The 16487-nt window shown below is 36.9% G+C and overlaps 1 protein-coding gene across 1 annotated transcript in view; it reads right to left on the bottom strand.

The window, feature by feature from the left end:
- The window catches only part of DLG5 (discs large MAGUK scaffold protein 5), a 110711-nt gene that overhangs the window by 23299 nt on the left and 70925 nt on the right, over window positions 1–16487 (bottom strand). The window contains exons 8-15 of the mRNA XM_059820925.1: window positions 11195–11379; window positions 10402–10527; window positions 9533–9665; window positions 6906–7033; window positions 6026–6201; window positions 5394–5497; window positions 4568–4660; window positions 2621–3640 (exon numbers count right to left, since the gene is read on the bottom strand). Of these exons, the coding sequence (XP_059676908.1) occupies window positions 2621–3640; window positions 4568–4660; window positions 5394–5497; window positions 6026–6201; window positions 6906–7033; window positions 9533–9665; window positions 10402–10527; window positions 11195–11379 (1965 nt within the window). The remainder of the gene's footprint in view (window positions 1–2620; window positions 3641–4567; window positions 4661–5393; window positions 5498–6025; window positions 6202–6905; window positions 7034–9532; window positions 9666–10401; window positions 10528–11194; window positions 11380–16487) is intronic.

Below are 16487 nucleotides of genomic sequence, written 5' to 3'. Positions count from 1 at the left end.
TGGATATTCAGAAGAAAAACATAAAATAGCCAAACTTCGTAGACAGTAAGCAACTTCAAACTTTCTAGTATCTATTCCAGAACGTGCTCGCCATCACAGTGCTTGTTATACCTTTACCTTCCAATGATGCTATTCACTTCTGCCCCTTCCTTCCTCCATCCGGCTCCATTATTTCTTTTTATTATTTTGTCATCTTTTTAGGTCAATGTTTACAACTTAACTGGTATACTTTCCTTCACAATAAAATACCCAGCATTTAATTATGTTTCTCCTTTAAAATACTGCTTTCACAGGATATTTCAAATGTTATTTCAGTCACTATTGCAAGTGTTTCCTAAAGACGACCTGGCTAACAAGTCAGAAGGTGTTCTCCCCTAAGCCTGTATTTTCAGATACATGTGGAGCAACTGCTCTTCAACAGAGCAATTCAGGTTTTGGAACCATCACAACTTCTGTTCTGTACATAATGAGTAGACACTGGTGAGTTAAGAAAAACAAGAATAGCTCAGATACTGACAGTGTTGCTAGAGTGTTACAAGTTCAGGGCTCAGCATGCAGAGTTTACACACTTTAAATGTGTAACACGAAACATGAGATTGAAGTATGTAATAAGTAAAAAATAATTACTGAAAAGGTACTTAAATTTTTTATAATAGCAGTATTTTAATTAAATGAGGAGTTACTGAGAGCACAAAGACTATAAAATGCAGAGGTACCTTCTTAGAACCAATACTTGATCAATACCACAGGTGTATTAGTAATTGTACCAACTACTACTCAGGGATGAAAGTTCTCTTAAACTTATCAACTTAAAGTACACAAACTTAACTGTGTATATACACAACTAAGGAAACTGATACCACCCAATATGGCTACAAATTCAACTACACTGCATATTCTAGATACATATTTTTCACACTATAAACACTACTTCAGCAATGAATACATGCAGACTGGACACTTACACAGCCTGATGCAGCTGTAGTGCACAAAGACGATTTCACCAGAGATAAATTTTCAGAGTGAATGGTGTCCACTTTTTGAGGCACAATATCACTTCTGCTCTATAGTCAACATGTAAGTTCTTACTTAAGTAACTTACATGTAAGTTCTCACCTACATATATCCAGGTCACAGTTGGAAACTCTTCACTTACTATAGTAATATTACTACCGTTATAACCAGGACAACATATATGCTCATGGCAATGCACTGTAATGAAGCGTGGGAGTATCAGTGCTAATGGATCAGCTTGATATTCTACATAAAGCAAACATCCTGTATTCAAATGTGTTCAATAGCTTGATCTTGGCTTGTTGTTGTATATGCGCCAAAAGATGACATTAGAATCTGCCTTCCTTCACTTCTTGTGGTGCAATTCTTGATGAAAAACAATGACCTTTTTCTTAGCCATACCGCTCTTCTGACCTGTTCAGAAGAAATCTGCTGATTTCAGCTACAGAATTAAACCTTTATGCTTTTCTGTCATTGATAATGCAGAATTTGCTGGACGCTTTTATAAAAAAGGCTTAAAACGCTCGGTAACTATTTTTCCCCCAAAACGTTAGGAAATGTGGAAGGGATACAATGGAAGAAGCCAAAAAAAGGCAAGCAAAATTGCCAGTTGTCCTCTTATACCAGTATTTTTGCAGAATATGGCTCCAAACCTTCCACTGCTTCCAATTCGGCTCTGCTGTCTCTATTGCTTCTAAAACTCCATGAAGAGGGTGGGATTATCCAGGTATAAACAAGTATGGGCAAAGAATATGATATTTTAAGTCATTACGATGTGATTATATACAGGCAAACATAACACTTTTTGAAACTTCAGATTTTGGGGGGGGTGTGGAATCTGTATCTGCCACCTGAGCAAATCTGAGGCAGTGGACCTGAAACCACATTATTGATTATGCCACTTTACATAATGTAGGTCATCCAAACAGGCTCATCTTCCTAGACCACATTAAATGTTTCTTTTACCTACTTTGGTAAGACATGACCCACTATCTCCACAGAGGGATTGTTTACTCTAACAAATTATATTCTCATTTTGAACTGTATTATTAAACCATATTCTCATAAACAGTCCATCATAACAGTGTAATGTGCCCAACACCCTATGAATTTCAGATTAAATTTACAAATTTATTTAGACACATAGAAAGACTTACAAAATGGTATACCTTCTTCCATTAATTTGTACAGTGAGCTGGGCAACCAATCTGATTTTTATAAAACTTAGGAGGCCCTATTTTCAGCTTTTCTACAGCTGCCTCTTTGCATTTTTGTTTAATTTTTTTCCCAGGTTGTCAAAAACATACAGGAAAGACCCCTGATCTTCCATCAAGCAGCATTAAAACCAAGATATGGCTACTAAGCTGAACCCTATCATTCTGTTTGGTGGCTGCCACTGCCAGTTAAACATTGCAACTGCACGAATGGTTTTGTATTTTGTGATACTGCAAAGTGACAACTGAGTCTGGCGTAGCTTCTCAGGGGACCTGGGTTTTGAGAACAGACTATGCTTCTCCTGTTACAGCATCTAACCGGGCACCCAAAACCACACTGAAAATACACTTTAAGGTTTCTACTTTTGTGCTTCAATATACCAAGTTTCTACCTGAAGAGCAGGATTAGGAACGGGCATAGGGGTCATTTTATGCCTCAGTGCAGGAGCTGATTTTGGCCTTGGTCTTTTAACCTCTGGCTCTTCAACTCTTTGAAAGCCAATGTCATCTTCACAGGATTTCCTTGAAGAGAGATGAGTGCAGTCAATACCCTCCTCCCGATAATAATGCCCAGCATTTCTGCTCCGCCCCTTGAGAGTAGCAGAGTCCTGTTTAAGTGCCAAGGAAACTGGCGCTTGGGCAGTGGCTGGACTGGTGGGTGGTGATCCAGTTGTTACCGTAGACTCTGATGCAGAGCTTGTCTGCTGTTTATGTTTAAACTTGATAGAGTCACTTCTCTTAGGAGGAGTTGGAGGAGTTGAAGCCACTTCAGCTTTTGATGGCTGAGGTGAATGGCCCGTCACCTGATTAGGGGAAAGGTACTCCAGCTTGGGAGGAGTCGGTGGTCTTTTGAAAGTATCAGGATCAAAGATAGATTTCCTTTGTTTTGGCTTTTTGTATACAGAGAACTTTTCTGTTTCTGTTGCTGAAATATTAACCATGACTTTTGGCCACGTACCACCACTATGCTTAGTTCCATGTCCTTTGTCAAACGCGGTCTCAACCATCATACAGTCAGCTCCTGTAGGTTCATAAGGCAGCCTCCTGTTGTCCAAGTCAACAGCTTCAAAGCCTCGGTCCCCATATGTCTCTGGGCTGAACGAGCTGAGACTGTGTTCTGAATTACTGTGGCAACTGTGCACTGTGCTCCTATGAGAGTCTACTCGTAATGTGTTATTAGGGAAAGGTTTGTGATCGCAAAATGAACCGCTGCCCTGATCACTCTGGTCCTTCTTGCCATCCATGATGTCTGGATTGAAAATGTCAGTCTGTGTTGAGCTGTTGAGTTTCAGATTTCTTTTATTTTGGGCTTGTATCTCTGATGCATGAACCCTACAGTTGGATATTTTTTCTGAATCCTTCAGATTTTCAAATATATTTTGACCACTCCAAGATGAACTCTGAGGAAAAACCTAAAACAAACAAACCCAGAAAACAAGTGATCACCCTTTTGTTATGGCTGATTTCTGTTTACTATGAGGCATATTCTAGCCTCCTTGATTTACCTATACCTGCATATACACCAACACATGTATAGATACGGTTGGGAAAGGTTTAATAAAATCTTGCAGATACAAAGCACAGAACATCAGATAAAATGAAGCTAGAAAATTTTTTGATACATGTTCAGAACAATTCCAGAAGGGCAATTCCACACTGTGGCAGAAGCACTGTACTGACAGTGTAAGGCACCTGCATTCTACTTCTTCCTCTGTTAAGTGATGCTAATAGGTCATCTTTCATTGCCCATTTTCCCTCAAACACTTAGTCTTTTTACTTTCTTAAAACCTCAAGCTCTCTGGAACTGGAATTATCAGTCACAAAGCCCGTATGACAAGCCCAGCATAATGGGATTCTAACCTCAATAAGCAAAACATAATAATATTTTTATAGCAATAAGCCTGAAAAAGAAAGCCTTGTACTTAATCCTCATGATAGCCAGAGTTCAGTTTTCTGCACAACTCCCTCCTGATTAAAAGCAAACCTTTCTGTAGTCAGGAGGCAGTTTCTCTTTCATGTACAAAACTGCTGCAGCTCTGAAGGATAAACCAAAGAAGAAAGAAGCAATTGTGCTGTAAGTCATTTCATGTGACCAGCAAACAAAGGGGAAAGAAGTAAAAACAATAAATAAGTTTCATTTCCTACCAAATGCCACAATAGCCTTACTTTGGAAATAACTGTTGAGTGTACCACGAGTGAAATGCATCCAGATGGTCTTATTTTTAGCAGAGACTTTCCCATGATGATATATTCATTTTTTCATATACTCTTCCCTGAACAACTAAAAAAATTCTGTATAAGTTCAAGAAAATTCTGCAAATTTATCTTCTCCAACTCACCTTCATCAGTGACAGGGTAAGGGAATCCCTACAGTTTCGTAGCAAAGCTTCACATTCAGTAAGCGATTTATTATCTAGTGCAATGCCATTGATCTAAACACAAAAAAACCAAAACAGACATCCATAAATCAAAGGTAGCAGGTGGGAAGGATCTTAAGGTAGCATCTCTGAGACAGGAAAAACACTACTTTTATATGTATACATGACTGAAGTCTGGTTGACCTTGTCCTGTCATTTTCCATTCTCCACTAAAAAAAAAACAAGTCTCAACTACAATTTTGCTATTCCTGCTAGAAATACAGTGTAACAACACTTGCTTCACTACATTAGCCTCTATGCATTTGTACATCGACAGTAATCACCTTCCATTTCACAGGAGTTCATAAATCAGACAGGTCATTTAAGGCTGCAAATACACACAGGGAAAAACTTCCCCTCCAAAAGGATGACATCTGTGATATCATAACTTAAAAGACAAGAAACCTTTCATCCAGACAAGGGATGTCTTTTTGGAACTGACCTTTCCTATTCAGTATAAAAATCACAAGTATGATTATATATAAGCCAAGTGTGAAGAGTAAGTCAGTGCCTCTGTCAGAAATTCTCATATGAACTAAGTGTAGCAAATAACCTGCACATTATATTAATCACTCAGCCTACAAACACATTAATTTATAGTAAATATTTAGTAAATACACAAAAAGGATATAATACAGTGAAAGTAAAAAATTAATTGGAAAGTTTGTGATCTTAAAGACTAGCACCAATGACAACACTTTAAAATAAATAAAAAATAAAAAAAGGGGAATGCATTCTTAATACTTACAGCAATTATTCTATCTCCCACAGTAAGGGAACCCTCTTTGGCAGCTGGGCTTCCAGGCACAACAGCAGCAACAAATACTCCATTTTCTAGACTGACCCCACTATCTGAAATACACAAAATGAACATGAATTTACTCCTGCAATTCAAATACCTTGCTCAAACAGCATGACTGACCTGCCTGCATGAGAAAGAAATATAACTACCAAACCAATTGAATTTCAATTTCTGAAAAATCTTTTAAAGAAATAAGAACACAGCAGGGGAAAATAGGGATATATCCCGAAATTTAATATAATCATACAAAGCTGGGGTGACTGATGGGTTTAAGAGTCTTGTTCAGACTCCCAGTAACACTCCAGACAGTCAGGTAATTAGAACTAAGTATTAAAAAAAAAAAAAACAAAAGCAAAACCCACCCCAGAACAGCAAAGAAAACCTGTGCTTACAGAATAAAGCTATCATCAATATGAGCATTCTTAGTTTGCTAAAAACAACTAATGAAAATCCTTATCTAGGAGGTAGTAAGAGTTTAAGTGGGATTTAAGCAGAGGCTCAGAACATGTACCTTTATGTCAAGCCATTTTCAGCTGAACAAACACGTACTATTTATATACAGCCTTTACAGCCATTACCTTTATGTCCAGAAACATTGATGTGAAGAGGTGTTATCACTCGCCCACCTAAGGACTTCCTTCTTCGAACCACCATGTTAATAACACCTCCTCCATTTAAAACAGCTTTTATAACTTGCTTTTTATCCTTGTTAGTAAGATCTACGTCATTTATCTTCAGTAACCAATCATTCACTCTGGCAGATAAGCAGAAATAAGCAGGTCAGTGTTACAGGCGTACTTTGCTGGACGCAGGACATGAATAGCATTCATGAAAAGGGATGCAACAGAGCTGATCTCAATATGCTAATCCTTAATTATCTGGAGTTCTCCATTCCTGAAAATGCATTAAACAGCGGCTAAAAGAAAACCAGAACTTCCAGTCTGCACTTTACTAGTGCCCTCTCAAATCACTTTACTAGTATACCGTCAAATCAGTAATGACTACTCCTTATTTAAAAGCAACTCTTTGGACAGAGGAGAATGGTTAAAAACCTCTTATCGACACTAAGAACAGGAGCAGGTTTCAAATTATCCCTTCCTCTACTCTCCTTTTCCCCTGCCCTCCCCCAATAGCTCAACCTCATGTCTTTCCCAAAATTTAAATAAATAGATCAAAGTTTGAGGAGATAATAAATGGAGTAGGTAAGACAAGAAACAAAAGGACATTTCAAATCCTGGTGAGTTTTAAGGGATAAGTCAAATAGCATTTAATTTCTGTAATGCTTCTAGGCATTAGTCTTCTCAGTGCGATTTCCCAACCAACATTAATAATATACACATGACCAATGATAAAAAAGAACTTTAAAAAATGGGAAAAACTGAAGACAGTTTACAATATGCTTATATTTAGTTTATTATGATCAACAAAAGACAAGTATCTTCCAAAGTCAATCCCTACCTTAATCGACCATCAGCAATACTTCCTTTGTCTACTTTGGTAACGAAGATCCCACAGTCTCCAGGGAGGTATGGCTCATTCATGCCTTCTGCCACATCAAAACCAAGTGCTTTCAAGTCCATATCGTCCTAATAAATATCATTAACAGGTGACTCAACTGCCCTGGCAACCATTGTGCCTCTATCTGTTAGCAAGAGGCACTACTGCATATTTGTACTAACCACTTATATTTACAGGGTACCTGTTCTAGGCAAGTTTTTGTATTTTCTACTTCAATATATAAACTCCCAATGCCATCAGTTATTAGGCATCTTCTGGCAGTAGAATGATCCTTCTCTCTCAGATTAAGGATGAAATAATGCAGAAGGGAAATTTCACCAAAGAGGAATGGAAAAGCAGAAGAGCATGGAAGAAAGCACTTTCAGACACACATAACCTGTTTAAGGTATGATGTGTAATGAGAGAACAGGGACATGTTCCCCAAGAATGGGCATTACTTGGGGAAAAAGCTATTGTAAAGGCAAGAAAACAGCATTGTGTCTTAGTGATCAACTCAGAAAGACATCTGCTTTGATATGGCTAAAGACCAGAAGTAAACAGGAATGAAAGCTCTAACATTATGGAGGACCATTTCCAAACACAGATTAGAGGCGATATTTCACCAACCCTGGCCCAAAACAGATCATCCTTGATATGAAAAGTGATAAACATTTTTAACAAATCAGTCATTGAACGAAACAGGGAAATTTTAATTTAGTGTTTGCTTTGGTACATGGCAAGGTCACTGTAGGAAATCTCATCGAAGAAAATAAACTGGGACCAATGGATCACAAACTGATTTATCATTGCACAGCCTCAGAGCTGAAAAGCGAGTATTATTTCTCTCAGTTGTGAGCTGAGTGATTATGTAGAACATGAGCTTAAGCAGACAGGTGAAGTGGAAGTAAAAATAAAAGGATTTAAATTTATTCAACTCTATAATCTCCATCCTAGAATTCAAATGCTGGTAGGTCAGCAAGGATTTTCCCATATATCTAATCAAGCTTGGCACAATATTATTACTACAATTTGATAGCAGCAAGTGTAATCCCTATGTTTAGGAAAGGGAAACGTATATTCAAATTACAAAGTCTGAGCATTTGATCTCAATAATGTAAACATTTAGAACAATCTTTGAAGTAAAGAGTAACTAAATAACTGCACATGAATGGAAAATTCATCAGGCTGCGATGTTGTTTACCACAGGTACAGCATATGCTAGACTTGCTAACTAATTTTCCAGACAACAGAAAAGTGAAATTATTAGTTATCAGTTAAAATGGAGAAGACAGCAATGCACAAAATCCAATGATGAAGGAGCTGGTCAAGAGAGATGAAAAAACATGGTGAAAGATGAATTGTTATCCCAAAAAGAAATTAAAGATGGTGGTCCTGATGGATCAGCATTGGTACTCAGTTCATATAGTCTTTTCAATCTATATATTTCAATATATAATAATACTAAATAATATTTTTAGTATAAAAAAAGGAATGTCTTAGTGATTCTGTTGGGATGCACTGTCAGAACACAGACAGATTGGAAAAGCATAAAAAAGATGACGCCAAATATTGCAGTAAAATAAAAGGGATTTAATTTGACAGCAATAAATCACAAACTTTGTCATTCAGGAATGAGAAAGAAATTCTTTTATATGCAGAAGCCGTTATAAATGAAACACAATCTGGAAGACCACCTGTGTGTTCTATGTGATCAAAAAAATGACTATTAGCAAACAATGTGATGTGCCAGCCAAAAATTTCAAATAGAACAGCATTCAAGACTTGCATACAAAGCAGTGAAATAAAAATTCTAGACTACAATGAAGAAAAATAAAATTAAATGGAGAAAAGCACTACTAGAATAATGAAAGGATGTAGAGGTTATTGGGAAAGCTAAACATAAGAACTTTATTTAATATGCCAAAATGGAAAAGGGATTTAACTCCCTCTACAGACAAGCAAGGGAGATTAGCATCTCCTTTCATCCCAGATTTTTAAGCTGAAGGACAATGTTGCCCTAAAACATATGTTCATCATGAATAAATATTTTTAATACTTTAAATTTTCTCATCATTGAATCTGAGCAAAAGTAGGTGAAATAACCTCACGTAAAAGCTTAACTATTTTATGCATAGATTATAAGTGATGTTGCCTGTAAGAGTAGATGACTGGGCTCTTTCATGTCAGCGTTTCCATCACATCTTAAGTTTTGGCTGCCTTAGCACTGCCATTTCTGCAATGAATGACTAACTTTAAGAACACTCTATGTTTAACTTAAACCATTTTTGATAGCACATGGGCCCGGATACACTGCAAGGTCAGATGGAGGAACTATTTTTATTTATAATTCTTATGAAGAAAAATACAAAGCCTGTGTATAACAGTTTGATTTTGTCAACTACTTTCATCTAGACATTACCGTACTTGCTGCATATGTGTATGTGGTTCCTAGCACCACAACAATTAAGAACCAAAAAAAATACACATTAGAGTTATTTTTAATCATACCTAGTATCAAGATGTTATAATTGACTTCAAAGCTATCCAATATATAACACAATGTTTTTTTGTTTGTGTTTTTTACTTACTCTGTCTTTTTCAAATTCTACCACTTCTGTTTCCCATTCCAGAGAATCTGTGTCTATAGCTGAGTCATGGGAACTATGGGCCATCAACTGACGGAATCTGGCTTCCTTTTCCAACTGATTCTCCATCTTCTCCCTAGACAGAGAAAAAAATTATTTATAGACATAGTCAACCCTTTTAAATGAACTGAAACATAAAGTTATCATCATGAGATACCTTACATTTTGTTTTCTAAAATCAAAAAACCCAAGCTGTGCCAGAAATTTGCCTCATGCTTCGATCTTTCCAATATTCTAAGGCTGCTATCAAATTGACTTTCCTTTCTTTATATTGTCCTAACATAGTCTTAAATTTTTTTGCATTATTTTTACATGATTGAAGTGCACAACTAGGTTTCTCCCAAAATGCATTTAATTTACCCTCAAATGAGTTGCATCAGTATGATCATAACAAGTGGGGCATGATAAATACTGACAGCAAAACCTCTTCCACAACCCATTGAGATGATGTATGACGCACATCTTCCTTGCATTCATAAACCAGTGAGAATACAGTTGGGAGGAACTAAATTGCAGTTAATCCAACTTCAGTGAATGAATCCCATATTGCTTAAGTGTATCTCCACAGTACAAAGCTTTGAATATATGTCTCATAAATAAGATAAAAAGGTTAAGATAGTAAGACTTACGATCCGGCCCACCACAATAATTTCCACGATAATTAAAAATATAGGCAGTGTTTCTACATAGAATATCATGAATACCTGCTGCCCCACAGCTATAACAGCATATGATTCACTTGCTAACACAGCTAACAAACTGAAGTTTTTAATCACAGACTTCCATGCAGTTTGATCATTTCTCTAACATACTTCAGTTCCTTCAGTTCACGCACAGCGTCGTTTTTCTGCTTTCTCATGTCATCCAGATTGCGAAGAGCTTCAGCCAAGTCACTCACAGCCCGGTCTCTCTCCCTCCTTAAGTTGTCACACAAAGTCCTTCAAAAGCAAAGTCGTCTCCATTTAGTTACTTAAACCCCTATCTAATTAACAAACTAGTTTTACCCCATTGTATAGTTAATGCAAAATTTAAAAAAGCAGTTTCAAAAGATCTCTCTCTCAAAAAAAAAAAAAAATAAGGAAGAAAAAAATTACATATGCTAGGTCTTAAGGAAAAGCTTGTCAAGATAACAGAAACTTTCTTCATCCCTTTCAGAACTTTATTTCTACTTATCTTCTTTAAACTAGCAGAAAAAAATTCTGATAGAAGTATTTTCCCTTAGTTCCTTACATATGTTTAGTAGCAAATATGTTAGGTACTTTTTCTGAAATGTCCCCACAGGTAAAGAATTACTTGCAGGACCATAGCTACAGCAGGATTAGGTATATCATGCCTAAAAGAATGCATACTTTGTCATTCTTACGTAGCAGTGCTGTTAGGCTCTATGGTATTTACCAGAGACATATTATGGGTATGAAAGCACAGACAAAGCAAAGCATCTTGTAAGGTATCCTCAACTTAAAAAAAAGTCACCCTGTGACAGCTAATGTAGAAGTTCCAAGAAGTTGAAGAAAGTGCTAGCAAAACCCAGCCAGTCCTAGAATTGCATCAACTGCACACAAGGTGTTACAAAGATCACTCATGTACCATCTAGCATTCGTTTACCGTATGCTTTCCCTTTCTGCAACAATCTTATCACGCTCTTGAAAGGCCCAATCTCTCCTACACTTGGCTACTTCTGCTTCCTGAACAGCTTCCTTTAGTTCTTGTGACATTGCCTCATATTGTTTCCGAAGCATTTCAATTTCTTTGTTTGCTCTTTCTATGTCTAGGGTAGCAGAATCTTGTATCTAGGAATTAAGAAACATAGATAAGTATTTTAGGCACAATTTTTAGGTAAGTACGCACAAACAGCTTTTACTATATGTGTGTTACCTGATGTATTCAATTCTCATGTTTTCATGAAAAATGTTCATTTATCTTAATGGCAACTTGGGCGGGGGGCAATAAAAACTGTTGTAATATATTTCATTGTGGCGCACAAAGTTGTGTGAATGCAATCTACATGAGTAAGAATCCTCACTTCAAAATAACATCAGTGAACATTTTGTATTTCAGACATGACATGCCATGCTTCTATCTTGTTCTGCTCAGCAGACAGAAAAAAAACTTCAAGGATATTTAGAAATCAGATACACTAATATAAGTAGTTACAACAGAGATTTGCTGCATTAATGTCTGTTCTTTACCCTGGGACAACTAGATGTACATGTTCACAATACAGATTTGTGATTCACACAGGTCCCTTAGCTCCAAAGCAGAGCAATGGAATTCCAAAAAAGTTTTATTTGGATGTTTCTTATTTTAGATGAGAATTAGAGAACAAGAGAGATGGTGACAATAGTAAGACGGATACACAGAGAATACCCCAAGCTTCCAGCACAATAAACACAAGCCAACTACAACAGTACAGCCCACCACAAACACTGAAGGCCATGGGCTTGCAAACTACTGTGTATGGTTAATTTCAAGAATATATATAAATCTAATGACTCTGACTAGACTTGTCATTTGATTAAACTTTGGAGGAATGTTTTTAAGACCTGAATACATCTATATCAAAGAGAGACTACTAAGTCACGATTAACAAGTCGCAATTAACACACTTTAAAGGTTCTTTTTTTCTCTAAATGAGTTATAATTCTATTCAAAAATAAGAGAGCACTGAACCTTAAATCCCAGGTTTATTTTCTCACCTCAACATTAAAAAATAAAAATTGCAACAAAAAAGACCAAACAGAGGCTATGAAGAGTCATGTCTGGCCTTTTGATTGTCTCTTTCTTTTCCAAGGATCACTTTCTTCTCTTCCAGCCCACTGGCAGGAAAAAGACAATCAAAAAACCCACTCAAATCAAGAAACAGACATTTGAGCGGGTCCATTGCTAAGTCACAGCAAAGTTCACCCAAGCTTACTCGGCTACCTTGAGAAAAGCACAAGTTTCCAAAATCCCACTGGTTTGGCCATGAGTAACCAAACACAATAAAAGATTTATTTCCAGTACAATGGAAAACACAATTTAATTGCTTCCCCACACACTCATTCGTGATTGGTAAATCAGTGTGACAGGCAAGACTAAAAATTTTTTTGTACTGGTAAAGGGTTAGTATTCAATGAAAAGAGAATACAAGTGTAATGAAAACAACCCAAAATATCTAGTTTAATATTAAATAGTTTCATATTCCTTAGTTATTTCATGAGCAGACAAGTTGTGTTACTGTGCATTTTCATACTACATTATATGTAAGCATTTACAGTTGTATGTGGGTTGATGTTTAGCATCGCACACAAGACAAGAACATCAGTAAGTGTGCAGAATTGTAAGAAAGACCCACACAGAGACATAAATTGTCAGAATAGCATATTTATACTAAGAATGTGCACAGATTAGAAAATTTACAAATCACACTTTAATTAACTTCCTTTATGAAGTATTAGAAATAGCTAACGTCCTGAGCAGGTCACAGGCGCGAAACAACACACGTTAAAGATGGCAACAAGCCTACCAGCAGGTAATAAACTGCCTAGCCGCCTGCTGCATCACAATATTTTACTTGCCATTTATTTTTATGAACAGAAACTTAATATGAAGTATGATTCTATTTCTTTCAAACAAGAAGTTCTGTCACTATGTCTTGAAGAACGTACGTGCATTTATACGTAGGTATTTGAGAGTGATTCAGGGAAAAGGGGGAAGACACCCATTGTGCCCAGACCTTTAACTAATCTCTTGAAAATTACTGAGCCTTTGAAGCTAAGAAAAAGTCATCTGTGAAGACTTGCAATACCTGACGGGCTTGATAATATTCCCTTAGCAGATGGTCTCTCTGGATGATAGCTTCTGTTCTCTCTTTCCTGGCAACATCTCTTTCTTCTTTCACTGTCTCTATATCCTTGCAAGCTTGGTCAAGTTCCTTCTGGGCCTCAGCTTTGTCCTTCACTTCATGACAGTATTTTTCCAGCAACTCATTCCTCTCACAAATTGCTCGATCTCTTTCCACTAGAGCTGAGTTTAGCTCCTAAAACAAGATCCATTGTTTGCAGCAGGTTAAGTACACAAGGAAACAGTTAATCTTTCCAACTGGATACACACTGACACCTTAGAAGCCTAGAAAGTTTACCACTAATGTTCTGAAAAATGGGAGCAGAACAGACTGTGCTTACACTACATACAAGTAAATACTAGCAAAGAATATTAAATGTGGTATTAAAGATATCACACCATCACATTAGCACAGTGCTATGTCAAAAGTAAGCAAGAATCTAGGAGCACTCACAGTTTGGAGGAACCTAAATGAGGGAAGGTTATTAACTACTCAGACCTGGTGTTTCAAAAAAAGGGTTTAAATATGGCAAAGGGTAAGAATATATTGCAAATATTTTCAAGCAACCGCCTCGATTTTATGGGACTGAAATAATTTAGACAACCCAGCTATGTAAGTATCTTACCACTTTCTCGTAAGTTTTAAAGGGACATTAAAGTCACATGCCAGTAAGACACCAATGTGCAAACTACAGAATGTTCAAAGATACAACTGCAGTATGCTGTAAAGCAGAATGACAGAACATCTTATTAAATGTGAAATTCAACGGCATCATAATAAAAAAGATGAGTAAAATGTAGCTCTAAAATACAATCTGTCCTTTTAAAATAGTTTAAACTAGGCTTCCTATTGATTTTATAAGATTGAATATTTAAAGCATGGATGACAATTGCATTCTGCTGTACTAACAGAATTGGTTTTGAGATACAGCATCTAACTAAGGCTGGTCAGGCTGTTAAAACAGTTCTGCAATGGTATTAAATCAGGTATTTTTGCTGTAGAGTAATAGACAAGCACTAGAATTAATGACTCACTCTGTGAACTTTAAACATATCAGTGAATCGCAATTACTAGAGCACTCAAGTTTTTTCAACATCAGTAAGAGCTTCCGTTGCTCAGTACCTCTGAAGAGAGAAATCCCTGACCCATATGGTGCTGCAGAGAAGTCTTAGTATTGGAAGCAACATTTTGCACAGCTTAACTATAGTATGTATAAAACATGCATTCAAATGTATGTATAAAACTTACACAAAAGTATTAAGTCTTTTCCAGCATGCAGCAGAGATGAGAATCATCAAGTATTAAGGCAGAGGGAAAGTTCCCAGTAAGCCTTTCATTAAACAGGAATTTACAGTACTTTAAGGTGACTGCAAAAAATTCACATTGCCACAGTTTATTCCAGCATGCTCGATATAAACTATCTGAATAAGAGCAGCCATTGCCTCCAGTGGGCAGCAGTATAATTTCACCTCTGTCTTTTTCCTGCGACATTTGCACAATATTACAGCATGACAGCACAGGGCAATGTGCCATTTGGCGCTGATTAGAACAGCTTCTGTTTGGAAACATTAAGAGTGGTTTGGTTTGAAGAACGATTCTGAATTTGTGAAGAATTCTCATGCTTGTAGGAAGTTCTCACATCTGAGCATAGTGCAATAGCCTCACACAGGATGAAATACAACAGGTCTATTAAACAGAGGGGAAAGCTGACTACCACTGAGATGAAACACGACATTCTGAGCATTTGCTGGAGCAAAAGATTATGCCAAACAAAAACACCACTAGGCAAGTAAAGGGAGAAATCTGTAACATCTAATCTCTAGCTTTGAGTGGCCAAACTCACGAGAACTTAATCCAAAACTGTCCATAGTGCAAAATCCTGAGATTTCTTCTATCATCTATAAATGCCAGACAATTATTACATTTTGTATGTAAATCAACTCATTATGTTTGGGCATGTGTGACCAATAAAGCTTAAATATCTAACTAGGAAATTAACTGACTGACCTCATCAGTAACTGCTCATGATATAATGCCTCTTCAACCTCAATCAACCTCTTCTCCATTTCAGTTGCTTTTGCATTTCTTTGGGACACAAAAGGTACACTAGCAAACACAAGTTTCACAGAAAAAACTACATTTAAAACAACCTAAATGGATTCAGTGTTCTTTCAGTCAGTCAATGGGCACTATGTTACAGGGCATGTAAAGCTGCTATAAATCACAAGGAGAGCAATTAAGTTACATTTTGGCAAGCACCAGACCAACTATTCACCTACAGGATAATCCCACTTATGTATGGGCATTTTTCAGGATACTATTTCAAGTGAATGTATCACTTGATCAACAAATTTTTTCAACCTTTCAAACATTTGCCTTACCAGAGCTAGAAAATCCCTTATGCATTGAATGCAGCTGCAGCAAGCCAGCACTATGTGACATAGGAACATACCTGCTCACGAGCGGAAGAGTCATAGCTACAGGAAAGGAAAACAGGAACCAAACGAAAACTCACAGTACTGCTATTTTACACTTTTTAGTACATTATAGAAGTAGTTATTTCTGCTTTCTCATGGGCCAGTTCTGGGGGTGAAGAAAAATGCATGTTTGTGCCCTGCCAGCATCTCACTCACCAGTCCTAGGCTCTTTCCTGTTCTTATTCAAACACCCCTTCAAGTCATCTAGGTAGGAGGGAACACCCGTGTATTCAAAATTTTAATTTCCTGCCCCTTAAAGCACTTTGGCAAATTACTCAGTGTGCCACAATGACAGATATAACGAATTGGAGCAGAACAACTAATTGTGGCTATTTCCATCAGTATTCCTTACTAGCTACCCTGATTCCACTGAAATCAACAACAGACATTTCCATTGCCTTAATGACTTTGATGAAAACAGAACAAGTATGAAACATGTAGAAGCTAAATTACCTAGCTGGCAGATATGCAGGATTGAAAACTATGAATTTTTAAAACCAGAATTTAGTTATTTTTAAAAGCTTTGATGCCGTACGTCACAATCCACATTATGTCCCTCAACAATGGTATGATTTAAAAAAGCTCTGCACCTTAATTT

The sequence above is a fragment of the Gavia stellata genome, chromosome 9, assembly GCF_030936135.1.
Source record: "Gavia stellata isolate bGavSte3 chromosome 9, bGavSte3.hap2, whole genome shotgun sequence".
Classification (NCBI taxonomy): Eukaryota; Metazoa; Chordata; class Aves; order Gaviiformes; family Gaviidae; genus Gavia; species Gavia stellata.
The sequence above is the reverse complement of the archived record's forward strand: the minus strand, read 5'-3'. Positions and strand labels throughout refer to the sequence as shown.